At 44.3% G+C, this 16,844-nt stretch overlaps 1 protein-coding gene and 1 pseudogene across 4 annotated transcripts in view; one reads left to right on the forward strand and one right to left on the reverse strand.

Annotated features, from left to right (window-relative positions):
- Trappc6b (trafficking protein particle complex 6B) overlaps positions 1-9,037 on the forward strand; it is a 19,525-nt gene extending 10,488 nt beyond the window's left edge. For 2 of the 4 annotated variants that reach the window (XM_029561582.1, XM_008829024.3), the window contains 2 exons: positions 6,595-6,688; positions 8,214-9,037. In XM_029561582.1, coding sequence (XP_029417442.1) covers positions 6,595-6,688; positions 8,214-8,245 — 126 coding nt within the window. In that variant the 3' untranslated portion in view covers positions 8,246-9,037. Of the gene's footprint in view, positions 1-1,281; positions 1,510-6,594; positions 6,689-8,213 lie in introns of those variants that run through there. The other 2 variants (XM_008829025.3, XM_029561581.1) reach the window with 2 other exon arrangements.
- Positions 9,038-13,537: 4,500 nt separating this feature from the next.
- LOC103730755 lies at positions 13,538-14,964 on the reverse strand (annotated as a pseudogene).
- Positions 14,965-16,844: the final 1,880 nt, after the last annotated feature.

Genomic DNA, 16,844 nt, shown 5'->3' on the forward strand with positions numbered 1-16,844 from the left:
AGAGTTTATAAATATATTGTTTATTAAGCCATTTTCTGTGAAATGGGAAACATGTTGATGATCAGCTTATATGTATTGAACTGTGTACCTAAATAGGCCTATAGAGAGCAGTAAGAAATACTAGCTGGGCATGGTGGCGCATGCCTTTAATCCCAGCACTCGGGAGGCAGAGGCAGGAGGATCTCTGTGAGTTCAAGGCCAGCCTGGTCTACATAGTGAGTTCCAGGGCAGCTGGGGCTACAAGGAGACCCTGTCTCAAAAACACAAAAACAAAACAAAACAAAAAAAACCTTTTCTGCTGCCGGGCATGGTGGCTCATGCCTACAGTCCCAGCACTTGGGAGGCAGAGGCAGGAGGATCTCTCTGAGTTCAAGGCCAGCCTGGTCTACATAGTGAGTTCCAGGACAGCTGCAGGGAGACCCTGTCTCAAAAAGACCAAAAAAAAAAGAGAAAGAAATACAATTGCCATTTGTTTCTTAAAAGTACATCTTTTACATTAAATATATATTTGTTTCTAGGTTTTGGGTGGGTTTTGCTTTTAAGCTCACATAGAAATCAATAAACAGATGGACTAAAGAAAGCTAAGAGATTTTAGATTTTTTTATTGTTGTTAAGACAGAATCTTAATAGGCCTGCCTAGCATAGAACTTACCATGTAGACCAGATTAGCCTCAGACTCAGGGATCTGTCTGCCTCTATCTCCTGAGTGTTGGCACTAACAGTATTTGCCACCATGCCTGGTAAAAGCTAATACTTTTTTTTTGGTCTTTTTGAGACAGGGTCTCCCAGTAGCCCCAGCTGGCCTGGAACTCAGTATGTAGACCAGGCTGGCCTTGAACTCCCAGAGATCGCCTGCTTCTGCCTCCCAAGTGCTGGGATTAAAGGTGTGTGCCACCACACCCGGCTAAAAGCTAATAAATTTTAATGTAAAATTTTCCTTTGAAGTGATTAAAGTACCCAGACAAGTATAGCCTTTAATCCCAGCACTTGGGAGGCAGAGGCAGGCGGATCTTTGTGAGTTCGAGGCCAGCCTGGTCTACATAGTGAGTTCCAGGACAGCTGGGGCTACAGGGAGACCCTGTCTCGAAAAGACAAAAAAAAAAAAAATTTGTCCATATCTAAATTTTGTATTGTTTTTATCAATCAGCATACAAAGTAATAGGTTTCAGTATTGCGTTTTCAAGCATATTTTGTTTATTGATCCTGTTCCCCCACTTCTCTGTCCCCCTTTTGCTGGCCTCTTCCTCCTAATAGCCTACCTTCTCCTTTCATTTCTCTTAGATAAAAGCCGGGCAGGGAATAACCACAGGAAACACAGGAGGACTTCAGGAAAGCAAAGTTGATTTCTTAGGATTGCTGGTGGCTGGCAGCTCAGCTGGGGAGAGAAAGGTGACCAGCAGCCTTCTGACTGCTGAGGAAGTTCTTATGGGGCGTTGGGGAATGTGGAAGGTGGCAAAAATAATCTATAGTTTCAAGGGAAGTAGCTTGAACTGAGACAGCTCTTACATCAGTGGGTCTGGGTGCAGGGGCCTGTTTATCTCCCCAAATTATCTGGGGAACAGCTTTGTGCTGAGACAGCTCTAAATGCAGCTGTCTGGCCAGTTCCTGTTTTGCAAGGGGGACCTCGTGGCTTGTCTGGTGAGGCTTTTTTACACTGGAAGAGGGTCGTCTGCAGACCTGGACTCTTAACAATTTCCATGTATTCTAGTACCCTCTTTTGTTTTGAGACAGTCTTCCTATATAATCTTGGCTGGCCAGGCACTTGCTATATATACCAAGGTGGCCTTGGACTCACAAAGATCCACCTGCCTCTGCCTCCTGAGTACATGGATTAAAGGTGTACAGTAGCACATCTGACTTTGCCCTCTTTTTTCATTCCTAAGTGTTTATTTTTATGTATATGAATGTTTTGCTTGCATGTGTACATGTACCATGTGTGTGCCTGCTGAGACTAGAAGAAGGTGTCAGATCTTTTGGAACTGGAGTTAAGGTGGCTATGTGTTAGTGTGGGTGCTGGGAAGTGATCCTGGGTCCTCTGCAGGAAATGAACCTGGGTTTTCTGCAAGAGCAACAAGTGCTTTTAACTGCTGAGCCATCTCTTCCAGCCCTGCTCGCTTTTTAAATTCTTCCCTTGATACCTAAATTAGGTAACAGAAATTCACTGTTGTTATGATGCAAAGATTATGGTCTTAGATCCATAGGAATTAAGATTTCAAGCTAAATTTCAAAACTTGAAGATTTGTAGCATTGAGTTATCTTACCTGTCTGGACCTTAGTTTCCTTAGAAATAAAATGGGTATAGTTACAGCTATCCAAATACCTTGAGATTTAAATGTATTTAAAAATACTTAACATGAGATCAGGTACAGCAGTGTTGGCTTCTTGTACAGCTTCTTTGGAGGCTGAGACAGGCAGATTAATTTAGCCCAGGAGTTTGAGTCAAGGTTGGGCAACACAGTAAGATCTCACATAAGGAAAAAAGATGTATCTTCCATAATGCTTTGTAAATAGGAGATACTTACTAAACAATTATTATAAGGGCTGGGCATGCTAGCACACACCTTTAATCCCAGCACCTGGGAGGCAGAGGCATGCAGATCTTCACGAGTTCGAGGCCAGCCTGGTCTCTGTAGCAAATCCAGGCCAGCTGGTGCTACATAGAGGGAGACCCTGTCTCAAAAAAAAAAAAAAAAAAAAAAATGCAATTATTATAGCTGTTAGAGACCAATAAAAGAGACCAATAGTGGATACAGTATTGTCTTAATTTCACTGATTTGATTGCTTATTCTCCATAGTTTTGGAGTACCAAGGCTCTTAGGTATTTTATGGTTAATGTGTATACTTTATTATTTTTGTTGATCACATTTTACTATTTCTGGTTCTCATTTAACATTTGGTTATCTTAGCTTCTTCAGTTGTGAAGAGTAAACGATTTTTGCCGAGCAGCTGAAGAGGTGGTTTGGTGGTTAAAAGCGCTTGCTGCCCTTACAGTGGACCAGAGTTTGCCTCCTAGCACCCATACCAGCTCACAACTGCCTGTAACTTTGGCTTCAGTGGATCCAACACCCTCTTCTGGCCTGTTGGGACCTGCATGCACGTGTGCATACTGACACACACATACACATAGATAAAACTTAAAGATTTTTGCTGGGCATGGTGGCTCATATCTAATATCCCAGCACTTAGGAGGCTAAGGCAGGAGAATTTCCACAAGTTTTGGGGTTAGCATAGGCTACATAATGTGTTCCAGGACATCCTGGGCTCCACAGAGAGATTCTGACCTAGAAACAAAACAAAACAACTACCACCACTAAATTTGAAGAAAAGGGTTTTTTGGTTTGTTGTTTTGTTTTGTTTTGTTTTGTGAGACAGGGTCTTCCTGTAGCCCAAGCTGGCCTAGAACTCACTATATAGACCAGGCTGGCCTAGAACTCACAGAGATCCGCCTGCCTTTGCCTTCCAAGTGCTGGGACTATAGGCATGAGCCACCACGCCCGGCAGCAGAAAAGGGTTTTTTTTTTGTTTTTGTCTTTGAGACAGGGTCTCCTTGTAGCCCCAGCTGCCCTGGAACTCACTATGTAGACCAGGCTGGCCTCGAACACCCAAAGATCTGCCTGCCTCTGCCTCCCAAGTGCTGGGATCAAAGGAGTGCGCCATCCTCCCCACCCCCTACTCCCCCACCCCCTGGGCTAGAAAAGGGTTTTTAAGTGTTTCGAGGTTATGGATGTTTTTGAGATTTGGGTCACTTTTCCTCATGAACATGCACAGGTACATGATTTTTATTTTCCTTATGTTTATAGATTTCCAGGTTTAATTGATTGAAACATTGGGATAACCAATCTCTGTTCTCTTCTAGTTCAATATTTTATGAATCGCTAATTGCTATTATTACTAGTATTACTAATGCACATTTATGTACATGAATCATAATTTGTCAGTAGATATATACTTCTATTGAACATCATGTAATCCAAGAATGTAAGCAGAGCATGGTGACACATACCTTTAATCCCAGTACTCTAGGAGGCAGAGGTAGATAGAGATCTCTGAGATCAAGCCCAGCCTGGTCTACCTAGTGAGTTCCAGGCTAGAGGGAGACCCTGTCTCAAAAAAAAAAAAAAAAGAATGTAGATAAGCCCTTGCAGGCACCAGCACACACATAGCTGACTCTCACACAGACATACACATGAATAAACATGAAAGCAAATCTTTTAAAAATATAGACAAAAACATTGCTAATTATGTTTTCAGTTTCTATTGATGTAGGTTTTCCTGCTGTGTCTCAGCTACATTATTTTTCTTCATTTGTGTATGACAAGGTTTCTTAACATACATGTATTTAAAATTATATTTGTAATTTTATGTGTATGAGTGTTTTGCCTGTATGTATGTAAGTGCACCACATATGTGCATTGCCACTATAGGCCAGAAGAGAGTGTCCGATCCCCTGGAAATAGTTATGGATGGTTGTGAGCTACCATGTGAATGCTGGGATCTGTACCAGGGTCCTTTATGAGAGCAGCCACTACTCTTAACTACATTTCTACGGTTTCTTAATATTTGTACTAATGAGTTTTATTTGCTTGTTTAAGACAGGGTTTCATGTATCCTGGGTTGACCTCAAACTCACTATATAGTTGGGAATGGTCTTGACCTTCTGATCCTCACCTCCATTTCCTGAGTGCTGGGATATCAGGCATGTGCAACTATGCCTGGGTTCTATACTGCTGGAATTCCAACCCAGGGTTTCATGCATGCTAGGCTAGCACTTCACCAACTGAATTCAGCTACATCCCTAGCTATACATGATTAATAATTTGAACCAGATAATTCTGGTTGTGGCAGGTAACTTATTTTATTTGTTTGTTTTGTTGATATAGGGTACCATAATGAAGCGCAAACTGGCCTTGAACATACCACATAACCCAGCTGGACTCCAACTTGTTGTGATCTGCCTGTCTGAGCCTCCTAAGTGCTAGGACTACAGGCAGGCAGCACCACACCCAGCTAGGTTTGAAGTCTTAAACAGGATGAGATGTTTGCTTGTAGGAAGCTGGGCATGATACAATCCCAGCACTTGGGAGGTAGAAGCAGGAGATTAGGAGTTCAAGGTCATCATTAACTATGTAGTGAGTTTGAAACCATCCTGCCTGACATGAGACCCCATCTTGAAAAAAGAAAAAAAAGAAACGTTTGGTTTGTTGACAGACTTGAAAGGAAGGTTCAGAAATGGACAAGAAATTCTGGAGGTTAAAGCAGCTAGAAAAAGACCTAAGTCAAGCCGGGCGTGGTGGTGCACGCCTTTAATCCCAGCACTTGGGAGGCAGAGGCAGGCAGATCTCTGTAAGTTCAAGGCCATCCTGGTCTACATTGTGAGTTCCAGGGCAGCTGGGGCTACAGGGAGACCCTGTGTCAAAAAGACCAAAAAAAAAAAGACCTAAGTCACCACTGCAGAGAGGGTCTAGGTGGATTCTTGTGAGCAGCATGGAGAGTGCCTACAAGCAATATTGACTGCTTAGAGAACTAAACTTAACCTTTCTTTTTTTGAGACAGGGTTTCCCTGTAGTCCCAGCTGTCTTGGAACTTGCTATGTGGACCAGGCTGGCCTTGAACTCACAAAGATCTGCCTGCCTCTGCCTTCTGAGTGCTGGGATTAAAGGTGTGTGCCTATTTCTATGTTTTTGTTATAGATGCTGATTGAGAGTCCTGTTCTGGGGCACCTAATTGGCCCAGCTTAAGTCATTTGCCCTTGTTCTTTAGTTATAGTCAGATGTAAATTGAACAGTTTTCACAGGACCCTTGTTTTTCCTTTCTCTCTAATTAGATGGGGGAGCAGGGTCTCCCTATCTAACTCATGTTGACCTCCAGTTCCTGGGCTCAAGAATGGTCCTGCTGCTTCCGTCTCCTGAGTAGATGAGAGTATAGGGGTGCACTGTGGGTCTCTCCCTTCCCTCGTGGATCGTTGGCCACCGATCCATGAGAACAAAGGGAGCAGAGGTGGCCAGCAGGGTCAGGGCCGCCTTGAGTACGACGGAAAAAGTCAGCTTCACTGAGACAGCTCGTTTATTCAAGGGAGTCGGGAAAATAGAGGGTGAAGACAGCAGCCAAAGTTTTACCTGATAGGTGTTCATAGTATGCTTTATTTGCTTGTGGTAGAGGGACCCTATCGTGTAGGAAGGGAAGGGCGGATGGGGTGGCCGTAGTGCAATGCCTGATTATCATACAGGAAAACCCTAGGGGCAGCTCTTGCAGGTAACTATGCCAAAGGTCATGTTCCTAAATAAGGTCAGGCATCTGTGCTTGGAGACACTTTACAAACAAGGTCAGGCAGAGAGTAGGAAGCCCCTGCTGAGGAAGGGAGTCCTCCATTCCGGACATGGTGGATGCGACCTTCACCACAGGGTCCCCCAATGGCACACCACTTTGTAGGTTTCTCACAACCCCCATCTCCTCTTCCTCCTCCTCCTCCAGTTTCCTTTCCTTTTTAAATACAGCAATGATTTGTTGATAGCATAGCTTGAAGTGAACATATTTATCAGTAGCTTTACTGTTTTAGTAAATCTTTACTGTTTTCTGTCACTGTTTTCCTTTTAGTATCTAGCATTTACATGTGGCTTAATCAGAGGTGGCTTGTCGAACCTGGGGATAAAGAGTATTGTAACTGCTGAAGTGTCGTCAATGCCTGCTTGTAAGTCAACTTCTGTTTCTTATAACCAGAGGAAATTAAAAATGCTGAAAGTTTAATTTTAGTATCATTTACTTCACATTTATTTTGGTAATGTGTAGTGTACTCTACTCAATGACTTTTAAATTGATAGTAGGCTTTAAAAATCTGCTAAATACAAATTTATGAGACAGTTTAAGGGATAGCTCTTAACTTTGGTTTCCTTTCTTCTTCCCTCCTTCCTCCCTCTCTTCCTTTCTTCCTTCCTATATTTTTGTAAAAGAGATCATTGTAGGTTGATCAGTAAGGAGACAGGAAGCAGCTCATATTTGTTTTCCTGATGAATTCAGAGCTAAGAGATTTAAGTTCCTGGATTAATGAGAAATACAGAGCTGGTTAGTTGCAACAGGTGTCTTATACTGACTACTGTTCTGAGTGGAACTTGCAAACATTTTATGATTGGGGAATTCTTACCTTTATTTTTAAAAAATTGAGAATATTTATTGTATGGGGCTGGAGAGATGGCTCAGCAGTTAGGAGTACTGGCTACACTTGCAGAGGACCTGGGTTCAGTTCCTGGTATCCATATGGTGGCTAATAACTGTCTGTAACTCCAGTTCCGGGGGATCCAACACACTCTTCTGACCTCTGTAGGCGTTACACACACAGGTGCACTTACATACAGGAAAAGCACTCATACACACAAAAAAATAATTAAATTAAAAAAAAATATATATATATAGTTAGCTGGGCATGGTGGTATAATCCATTTAACCCCAGCACTTGAGAGGCAAAGGCAGGAGGATCTCTTGAGATACAGGCCAGCCTAGTCTATATAGTGAGTCCCAGACCAGCTCAGGCTACAAATACTCTGTGTGTGTGTGTGTGTGTGTGTGTGTGTGTGTGTAATGTATATATGTGGACGCACATGCCACAGTGTGAACATGGAGGTCAGAGGACACTTCTGCCTTTACCTGTGTTCTTTGGATCAAACTCAGGTCCTCTGAAAAAGCAGTTAGCACCCTTAACAATTGTGCCTTCTTTCTAGCCCCTATCCTTGATTTTTAAAATGCTACTTAGGCTGTATCTAGTTTATAAAGGTAAATAAAACCAGCTAGTCTGGGCGTGTTAGTGCATGCCTTTAATCCCAGACTAAGAGGCACAAGTAGGTGGATCTCTCTGAGTTCAAGGCCATCACACCAAAACAAAAATCCAGCTAAGCTTTTGTCATCCAATTTTCAGTCTTTTCACTGTAGCTACTAGCCAAGAATAAAATTTAGTTGAACTTCATTATATTACCCATCTGTCACAGTGACAAATTAGTAATGAAATACCTGGAAGCTAGAAGTCACAAACAGAAACAGAGGCACCACATAAACCAGATAGTTGTTCAATAAAAATGGAATTGGCTTTATTGAATATTGTAGTGAGTAAGAAAAGACATTTGACAGTAAGGTTCCTGAGTGAAACTACTTCCTGAATAGAACAGAATGTACTTGTTTTCCTTGTATCGAAACTCAAAGAACAAGTTTTATTATTTCTTTTTCAGGCAAATTCCAGGTGATGATACAGAAGCTGTAGAACACACTGGAAAGCAAGGCTTCACATTGTAAAGAGATAAATTATTCCTGTATAAAGTATTCCAAGTAATGATTTGATTTCATCATTGGATATTTATTTTGGAGCAAGGGTGTATTTCATTTCATACAGACCAAGTCAAAGCAGATAAAGGGTCATTCTACTGTGACCTAAACTTTACTGAAACTATTCACAATGATTTCAGTTAGCTAGACATTAAGATGTAAGATTCTTTTAAATGTTTTATTTATTATTTTTATTTTATGTGTATGAGTTTGAGTTTTATGCCTACATCTAGGTAAGTGCACCTGTGTCATGCAGTGCCCACGGAGGACAGAAGAGGCTGTCTAATCCCCTGGAACTGGAGTTACGGACAGTGGTTAGCTGCCATGTGGATGCTGGGATTCGAACCTGGCTCTTCTGCAAGAACAGTCAGGTTCTTAACCGCTGAGCCATCTCTCCAGCCCCAAGATTCTTTATTTTAAACATTATTTCCTTATGGTGATATGTCTTTAACCATAGATTGTAAAATCAGACTCAGGGTTTGTTGAATTATCATATAGGAAAATATGCACCAATCAGAATTGTTTGTGTCCGAATGACTAAAATTGTTAAAATATGATTCTGTTGCAGTTATTGAAAAAGGAAAAAACACCCCAATATGCTAAATTAAGCTTAATTTTTATTATTATTATATTGCTTATAATTTATTTCTATTGAGAGAATTTTTATGCTTATATAAGAATTTCATTTATACATTGTGTGTATATATAAATACATATGTGACTATCTAAATTGCTTGACAGTGTATTTTCATTTTACTAGATGAAATAGATGGTGTCCTCGAAGTGAAATGTGGATTAGTTTAAATGTGAATTTGGTAATTCTAGTGCTAGAGAATAGTAAGTATGTTGGAAAGGAATTTTTATGCTTTTTCCTGCTTCAATCTTGACTTTGAACTTTTCTCCTCATCCATGGAAGTCGTGGTGTAAGTTCTGAGTCTTTGTCTTTATACCATTATTTACTCTCCACAAGGGAAGAAGGGTAGTTAGCAATCCAAATCCCAGCATTCACTGGGTCGCATCTTCTGGAGTTGGTGTTAGTGCTCATCTAGTATATCTCTTTTCTGATTTCTTTGTTTTAAATTATCTGGCTTAAGCAGATAGCTCTTAAATTTTTTAAAAACTCTGCATGCTGATTTTTAAACTGTACTAAACCTGTGTGTAGTGTCTGTCTTGTCAAGGTTCTCTAGGAGAACAGCAGATTGAATGGATATATATCATATATAGGGATTTATTAGATTGCTTTACAGGATAGGGTCCAGGTAGTCCAAAAATGGCTGTACCACATTGGAGAGGCTGAGAATTTGGAACTTGCTCAGTCCACAGGCTGATTGCCTCAGCAGTCCCAATCTAATGCTGAAGGCCTGAAGGATTCCTGGAAAGATGATGGTCTTCAGTCTATACTGGAACTTGAAGAAGTTGGTTTTAATATCGGCGTAGGAATACCACAGCAACAGGATAAATAAACTTACCAGCTTTCATGGGTGAAGGAAAGCAGGCAAAAAGGGAATGTTTCCTTCTTCCATGTCCTTTTGTCTGGGCTGCCACCAGAAGATGCTGCCCACATTTAGGATGGGTCTTCCCCCTTCAAATCATTTGATCAAGAAAGTCCCCCGAGGAGTACCCAGTGGCTTATGTTTTAGTTGATTCCAGATCCAGTCGAGTTGAGAACGAAGATCAGCTATCACGGTGACGCTTGCAAACTTAGCACTTAGGAGAGTTAGATAGGAGGATCTCAAGTTCAAGGCTGTCTTGGGCTGCATAGGGAAATCCTGTCTGAAAATAAACCAATTTTATTTGTTTTCCATGCATTAGTTACATATACATTTGTTTGACAGAAAACTCTGCATCAAAGATCTAATTGACATGCCAAAAAAAAAAAAGTATCACTGAATGAAGTTAGCAGATTGAAGGATGACTGCTGGGTCTGGAGAGGTGGCTCAGTGGTGTGCTGTGCTTCCAGAATACCCAAGTTCAGATTCCAGCCATCTCATCAGGTGACTGGCTGGCTTACAACTGCTTGTAGCTCCAGCTCCAGGGGATCTGATGCCCTCTTCTGGCCTCCACAGGCATTGCATGGCATGGACATACAGGCACAATATTCATAGGCATAAAATTTAAAAAAAAATTAAAGGAATTAATAAAATGAACCAAAAATTATATTTAAAATAAAGTAAAAACTATAAGAGTTTAGAGAGATTTGAACTAGGCTTTTAGGGTTTGATCCCCAGCATTACATCAATAATTTACTTTAGGACATTAGGAGAAACAAAAAAAAACCCAGGGCTTAGAGAGATAGGAGGCAGAGTTTGGGTTTGAGTCCTAGTATCACACAAATAATTTACTTTAGGACATTAGGCAAAAAAAAAAAAAACAGTTAAATTAGACGTATTTTTCTTTCATAAAAGGTACAGTATTAAATGTCAGAAATTATTTTTATTTTTTGGTCTTTTTGAGACAGGGTCTCCCTCCAGCCCAACCTGGCTTGGAACTCACTATGTAGACCAGGCTGACCAGGCTGGTCTTGAACTCACAGATATTCGCCTGCCTCTGCCTCCCGAGTGCTGGAATTAAAGATGTGCCACCACCCCTGACTATTAAAGTAATCTTAATTAACTCATTTACTGGATGTGAGGGCAATCTGGCTGCAACATCTGTCATCCTATTGATTGCCAGGATTGATTCAGCTGATGTGACTGGCTAGGCGGGTGTCCCCGTCCTCCGTGAATGCTCCACATGCATCCTGCCCAAAGTTGTGTGCTCACCGTCCCCGATAGAGGAGGATTGGTCTTCAGTCAACGGTATATGAATAGCTGCGCTCCCCGGCTAGAACCTCCAAATAAGCTCTCAAGTCATTTAGAAAGAACAATTTAAAATTTAAAAACAACCGGGGCGTGGTGGCGCACACCTTTAATCCCAGCACTTGGGAGGCAGAGGCAGGCAGATCTCTGTGAGTTCAAGGCCAGCCTGGTCTACATAGTGAGTTCCAGGACAGCTGGGGCTACAGAGAGACCCTGTCTCAAAAAGACCAAAAAAAAAAAAAAACAAAAAACCTCTTGGCCACCCCAGTACCAACAGGTAGGTCAAGTTACCTAGGTCCCATGACGGAGAGAGCAGGGGTGCCTCTGTGGGGGTGCACCCACCTCCATGCACATATACCCATCACACACAGTACATTCCAGGGACTGTCTCTGGTGTCTGGGCAGAATAGGAGGGAAGCCTCGGGTGGTCTCATCCTTCCCAAGCCCAGGTAGGGAGGACTTATAGATATCCCGATGGCCAGTGGGTTAGCTGAGAGGGTCAGAGCATGGGTAGACCGACACAGGAGATTCGTAGCACAGGTGATGTGTGGGGAGGTGATGAGTTTGGGACAATCTGTATTTCAAGGAACAACTTTCCTTTTGTTTTTGGCTAGTTTAAATTTTCTTGCTGACAAATTTCATCTTTACTTCTATAGGCCCCCCTGGTCACTTAGTGTCAGTCTCCTCTCCTGTGGGCAAGCCAGGAAAGGCTGGGGGAGAACAAGGGCCAGAAGGAAGGTCCAGTGACAACACAGGCCCACCCAAAGGGCCTTGAGGCTTCAGGTAGACAGTTTCTTTCACACTTGGAAATGGGACAGTGTTTGGGGTTTTTTTTGTTGTTGTTGTTGTTTTTTGTTTGTTTGTTTCCTTTTTCCTTTAACTGGGTAACAATATGGGATGGGGGTGGCATAAAAGGGCTTGAGGTAGGAGTGCATCTGGGGTCTGTGGGTCAGGGGGCTGAAGCTACAGCCCCACTATCCCCAAAGTTCTGGATGAGGTAGGTGCTTGAGCGCCAAAGCAACTAAAATCCATCCTGAGAAAATAAGGTCAGAGCAGGGTGACAACATCAGAGGCCCAGCCATAGCAGGGACATATTTTTGGAGTCTAGTTTACCTTCCTCTCTTCTTTCTCTGTCTCTTTGACTTTTAAGTTTTGATTTTTTTTTTTTTTTTTTTTTTTTTTTTTTAAAAAAAAAAAAAAAAAAAAAAAAAAAAAGAGGACGATAAATCTTTCACTCCAGGCTGGCCTTGAACTCGCAGAGATCCACCTGCCTCTGCCTCCCAAGTGCTGGGATTAAAGGCGTGTGCAACCATGCCCGGCCTTTAGTTTTGATTTTTAAAGGAAATTTTTTGTTCAGTTCAAAGTCTTGTGGACAGCAGGCACTGGGGCACTGGTGAGGGAACATCAGCCTGGGCAGCAGAGGAGCCTTCCTGCAGGGACTCACCAGCTCCTGGAGGGTTGACAACGCTGCTTTTTCGGCAACCTATAAAAGCACTGGTGAGCTCCTAGGACCATCTGAATCCTGTGGAACAGGAGAAACCGCTCCTTGGACCAGAAAATGGGGCAGGGGCTGTCCCTCTGGACCCCGCTGGATGCTGGCTACTGTCTTGAGTGAGCAGTCTGAGAAGCTGAGGCTTCAAGGGGCTGGGTCACCTGTCCTTCACTGAGGAGGCCTGGATCTCCATTCTGGGGCAATGGGGCAGGTACAGGCCTGCACAGGCAGTCTTGGTTTCTATTGCCCTTGCCACAAGATTGAAGCCTTGAAGTGGCGAATGGGGGCAGGGGCTGTCCCTCTGGACTCCGCTGGATGCTGGCTACTATCTTGAGTGAGCAGTCTGAGAAGCTGAGGCTTCAAGGGCTGGGTCACCTGTCCTTCACTGAGGAGGCCTGGATCTCCATTCTGGGGCAATGGGGCAGGTACAGGCCTGCACAGGCAGTCTTGGTTTCTATTGCCCTTGCCACAAGATTGAAGCCTTGAAGTGGCACCATGGAGAGCTGAGTCTCCTCATACAGGACAGGGGCTGTGGGATCCTGAGGGGAAAAGGGTCAGACACAGGAGTCAGTAAGTACCGGGACCAGAGGCAGACTTCATTCCATCCCAGGATGCAGGTCCAGCAGGTATGTCCAACCTTTTGACAATGTTATACACTGTCATCTACAAAGTTCATGCTGGAGAACCTTGCAATCAAGTCTCACTCACACACACACACACAAATCTCTTTTTCTTTTTTGAGACAGAGTCTCACTGTGTAGCCCTCACTGGCCTAGAACTGGCCTCCAATTTACAGAGATCTGCCTGTTTCTCCCTCCTGAATGCTGAGATTAAAGACATGTGTCACCACCCCCAGAATCATAAATTTTTTTAAAGACATTATCTCATGTAGCCCAGGCTAGCTTCAAACTCTCTATGTAGCCAAGGATGGTATTAGAATTCAAAACAACTTCAAGCCCCCGTTGTGCTGGGCCAGCTGTGGCCAGGGCTTCCACAGTAGCTGCAGGGAGGAGCTGCCCAGCACCTGTACTGGCAACGGGGGTGGGGCAGGGGTTTCACCCAGAGTGCTGGCCATGGTGGGGACAGAGGCTAAACTGGCCCCTCTTGGTGTGTAGGCCTTGATGTAGAAGCTGTAGGCTGTGGAGGGCTCAAGGTCTCTCACCAGGTGCTGAAAGTGCTCTTGCTGACTGCTTCCTGATACTCCCAACTTGGGTGAGTCAGCAACCTTCCTGATGTGCAGGATGTAGCCAGTGATCTCCTTGGTATGGCCAGGGACTCCAGGACACTCGAAGCTCAGTGGTGGATACAGAAACAGCTTGAACATTGCATAGAGGGCTGGGCAATCCCTGGTCCTGTAGCACTGTCAATCTGGCTCTGGCTTGTGATGGGCCAGTAATGTTCTTGGCCACGCACTAGTAAATGGCCTCATCTTCAGGGCCAACTCCAGAAATGCTCAGCGTGCTGTTATTGTTCTTGAGCCTGACATGGCCTCCTGGTCCCAGCACCTGTCCATTCTTCAACCATGTGACATGAGGGGGTGGTTCACCTTGAGCTTGGCAGGTAACCATGGCTGTGGTCCCAGCCGGGCTGGAGATTGAGGATGCTGGACAACCTGCTGGGGCTTGTACCACCAGCTGGCCCAGGGCTGTCCTCCTCACCTGGGTACCATGCCTGTTGGCTGCACAGACGTAGACACCTGAGTGCTTGGACAGTCACATCTGAGATGATGAGGTTTCCTGTGCCCAGTACCTGGATGCCCTCTACCCCATGTGGCAGCCATCCAGGGGCTCCAAGACACAATGGGGCGCGGGTTGCCCGTAGTGACACACTCTAGCATTGCGGTCTGGTGCACTGTCAGGGTGAGGTCCTCAGGCCGCACAAGGATGGTGGCCTCCTTGTACGCACCTGAGCCTGAGACAGTAAGCCTGGCCCCAGGCTGACCCTCACACAGGCAATGTTGGAAGCCACACAGTGGAAGACATGCCTGTCCTCAGCCCATGGTCCTGTGATCTGCAGGACCCCCTTTGGCAGCAATGTGTACCTCTCATGTGTCAGTGGGGTCTCTTTTCTTCTCCCACGTGCTTAGGGGCTTGGGAAGCCCGTGAATTTGGCACTGGAAGCGGGATACTCCCCCCTCCTCACCCACAGTGGCCTGGGGTGCACGTGGAAGTCTAACATGGTTGCAGCCTGGATACGAGCCTTCCGGCTGACCAGCAGCCCAAAGCGGCTCTGAGCCACACACTCATAGTCACCGTCACCTGAAGGGCCACCTGCTTGCTCCAGCCTGAAGTGACGGATCAGTAGGGATCCATTGGCCAGTAGGGTAGAGTGCCTGTTCTCTGAGGCAGAGGGAGGCTGGGGCCGCATGCCTGCCTTAATGTTGCACGGGGCCCTGGGCTTGCGCCATCTTGTGGCGATCTGTCACGAAAGTACATATTTTTTAAGATCTGGATCTGGAGAGATGGGTCAGTGGTTAAGAGCCCCGACTTCTTTTGCAGAGGACCTGGTTCCCAGCACCCACATGGTGGCTCACAACTGTTTGTAACCCCAGTTCTAGGGGACCTCATACCCTCTCCTGGCCTCCTTGGGCACCAGGCATGCATGTGGTACACATTCATACATGCAGGTGAAATACTCCTTACACATAAAATAAAATTGAAAAATCTCCGGCTGGGTGTGGTGGTGCAGGCCTTTAACCCCAGCACTGAGAAGGCAGAGGCAAGCAGACCTCTGAGTTTGAGGCCTGCCTGGTCTATAAAGTGAGTTCCAGGCTACCCAGGGCTACTTAGTAAGGCCCTGTCTCACCCTCTCCCTCAAAAATCCCCCCTAAATTGTAACCCAATATCAGAGAACAACCTGATTGAAAAATAGGCTAGGAGTGAATAGACAAAGGAATACAAATGACCAAATGAACATGAACATATGCTTGACGCTGAATAGGAAAACGTAATTAAAACCTCAGTGAGGTTTTTATAGCTCTTAGGATGGCCAGTATATATTAAAAAACAACAAAACCCAAACCCAAGTTTTCCTTAGGATGTAGAGAAGTGTCTCTTATGCATTGTTAGGATGCAAATTAGTACAGCTGCTATGGAAAACGGAAGGAAAAAAATAAAGTGTTATATTTTAACATTGGCTAGCTAAAATCCTTTTGTTCTCAAATTGTGGGTAGGTTAGATCTTAAAAGTGCTGGTTTTTGACAGGTTCCTTCTGTGCTTGGCAGCAGCTAGTGACTACATTAAACAGGGAGGGACATCAGCAGGTGTCAATGGTCCTTGCACCTGCCTCAGGACCTTTGATGCTAAAATGTCAGGAAGTGGGGATTCCTTAGCCCTTACCAGCAGTGAGTGTTAGAGTTCTTGGGTTGGTCTAGAAGTCAAGATTCCTTAGGTCTTAGCACTGGCCAGTGTTGCAGCTCTTTGCCCAGGACCTCTCACTGTCCCTAATGACTTGTGAGTCCTCTGTAACTTCTGGTGACGGAGGCCTGTAGTTTCTCTCCTCTGGCTCCGTTTATTCTTTTTCATCTCAGTCAGTACCCACTCTTGCTGTCTCCCTACTTCCACCTCCCTTTCTGCCTGCCCTGGTTTCTCAACCTGCGCCACTGCTTCTCCATTAGCTGGCAAGCCGCTGGCAGCCATGCTTTTTTCAGTTTGGCCTGCCAGCTGCCCTCTTTTGCTGCCAGTGCCACTCCCACCTGCCTTGGTTTCATTTCCTGTTGCTGTGAGAAAAACACCCTGACAAGGGCCTGGAGAGATGGCTCAGAGGTTGTTCTTGCAGAAGACCTGGGTTTGAATCCCAGCACCCACATAGCAGCTAGGAAAAATGATGAAGATATGTAAGGAGTTGGAGGGAGTGGGCATGGATTTGATCAAAACACCTTATATGCATGTATGACATTCTCAATAAATTATTTAAAAAATAGTATAATACATGCATACACATAAAATAAAAATAATTAAAAAAAATCTTTAAAAAATTTTTTTTTTAATTTTAAAAACACCCTGACAAAAGCGGCTTAGGGGGAAACAGTTTATTTTGGCTCACAGTTCTAGAATACAGTCCATAGTCATGTCAGTGAAGTCAAGGGAGCAGGAGCTTGAAGCAGCTGGTGACTGCATCTACCATCAGGAAGCAGAGAGTGATGGATGCTAGTGCTTATCAGCTTATCTTCCATTTTATACAGTCCAGAACCCCCACTGGAAACAGTCCTGCCCAGAGTTAGGATGAGTCTTCACACACCACTAACC

Source organism: Nannospalax galili, unplaced genomic scaffold, assembly GCF_000622305.1.
Source record: "Nannospalax galili isolate Female #2095 unplaced genomic scaffold, S.galili_v1.0 scaffold1594, whole genome shotgun sequence".
Taxonomy (NCBI): domain Eukaryota; kingdom Metazoa; phylum Chordata; class Mammalia; order Rodentia; family Spalacidae; genus Nannospalax; species Nannospalax galili.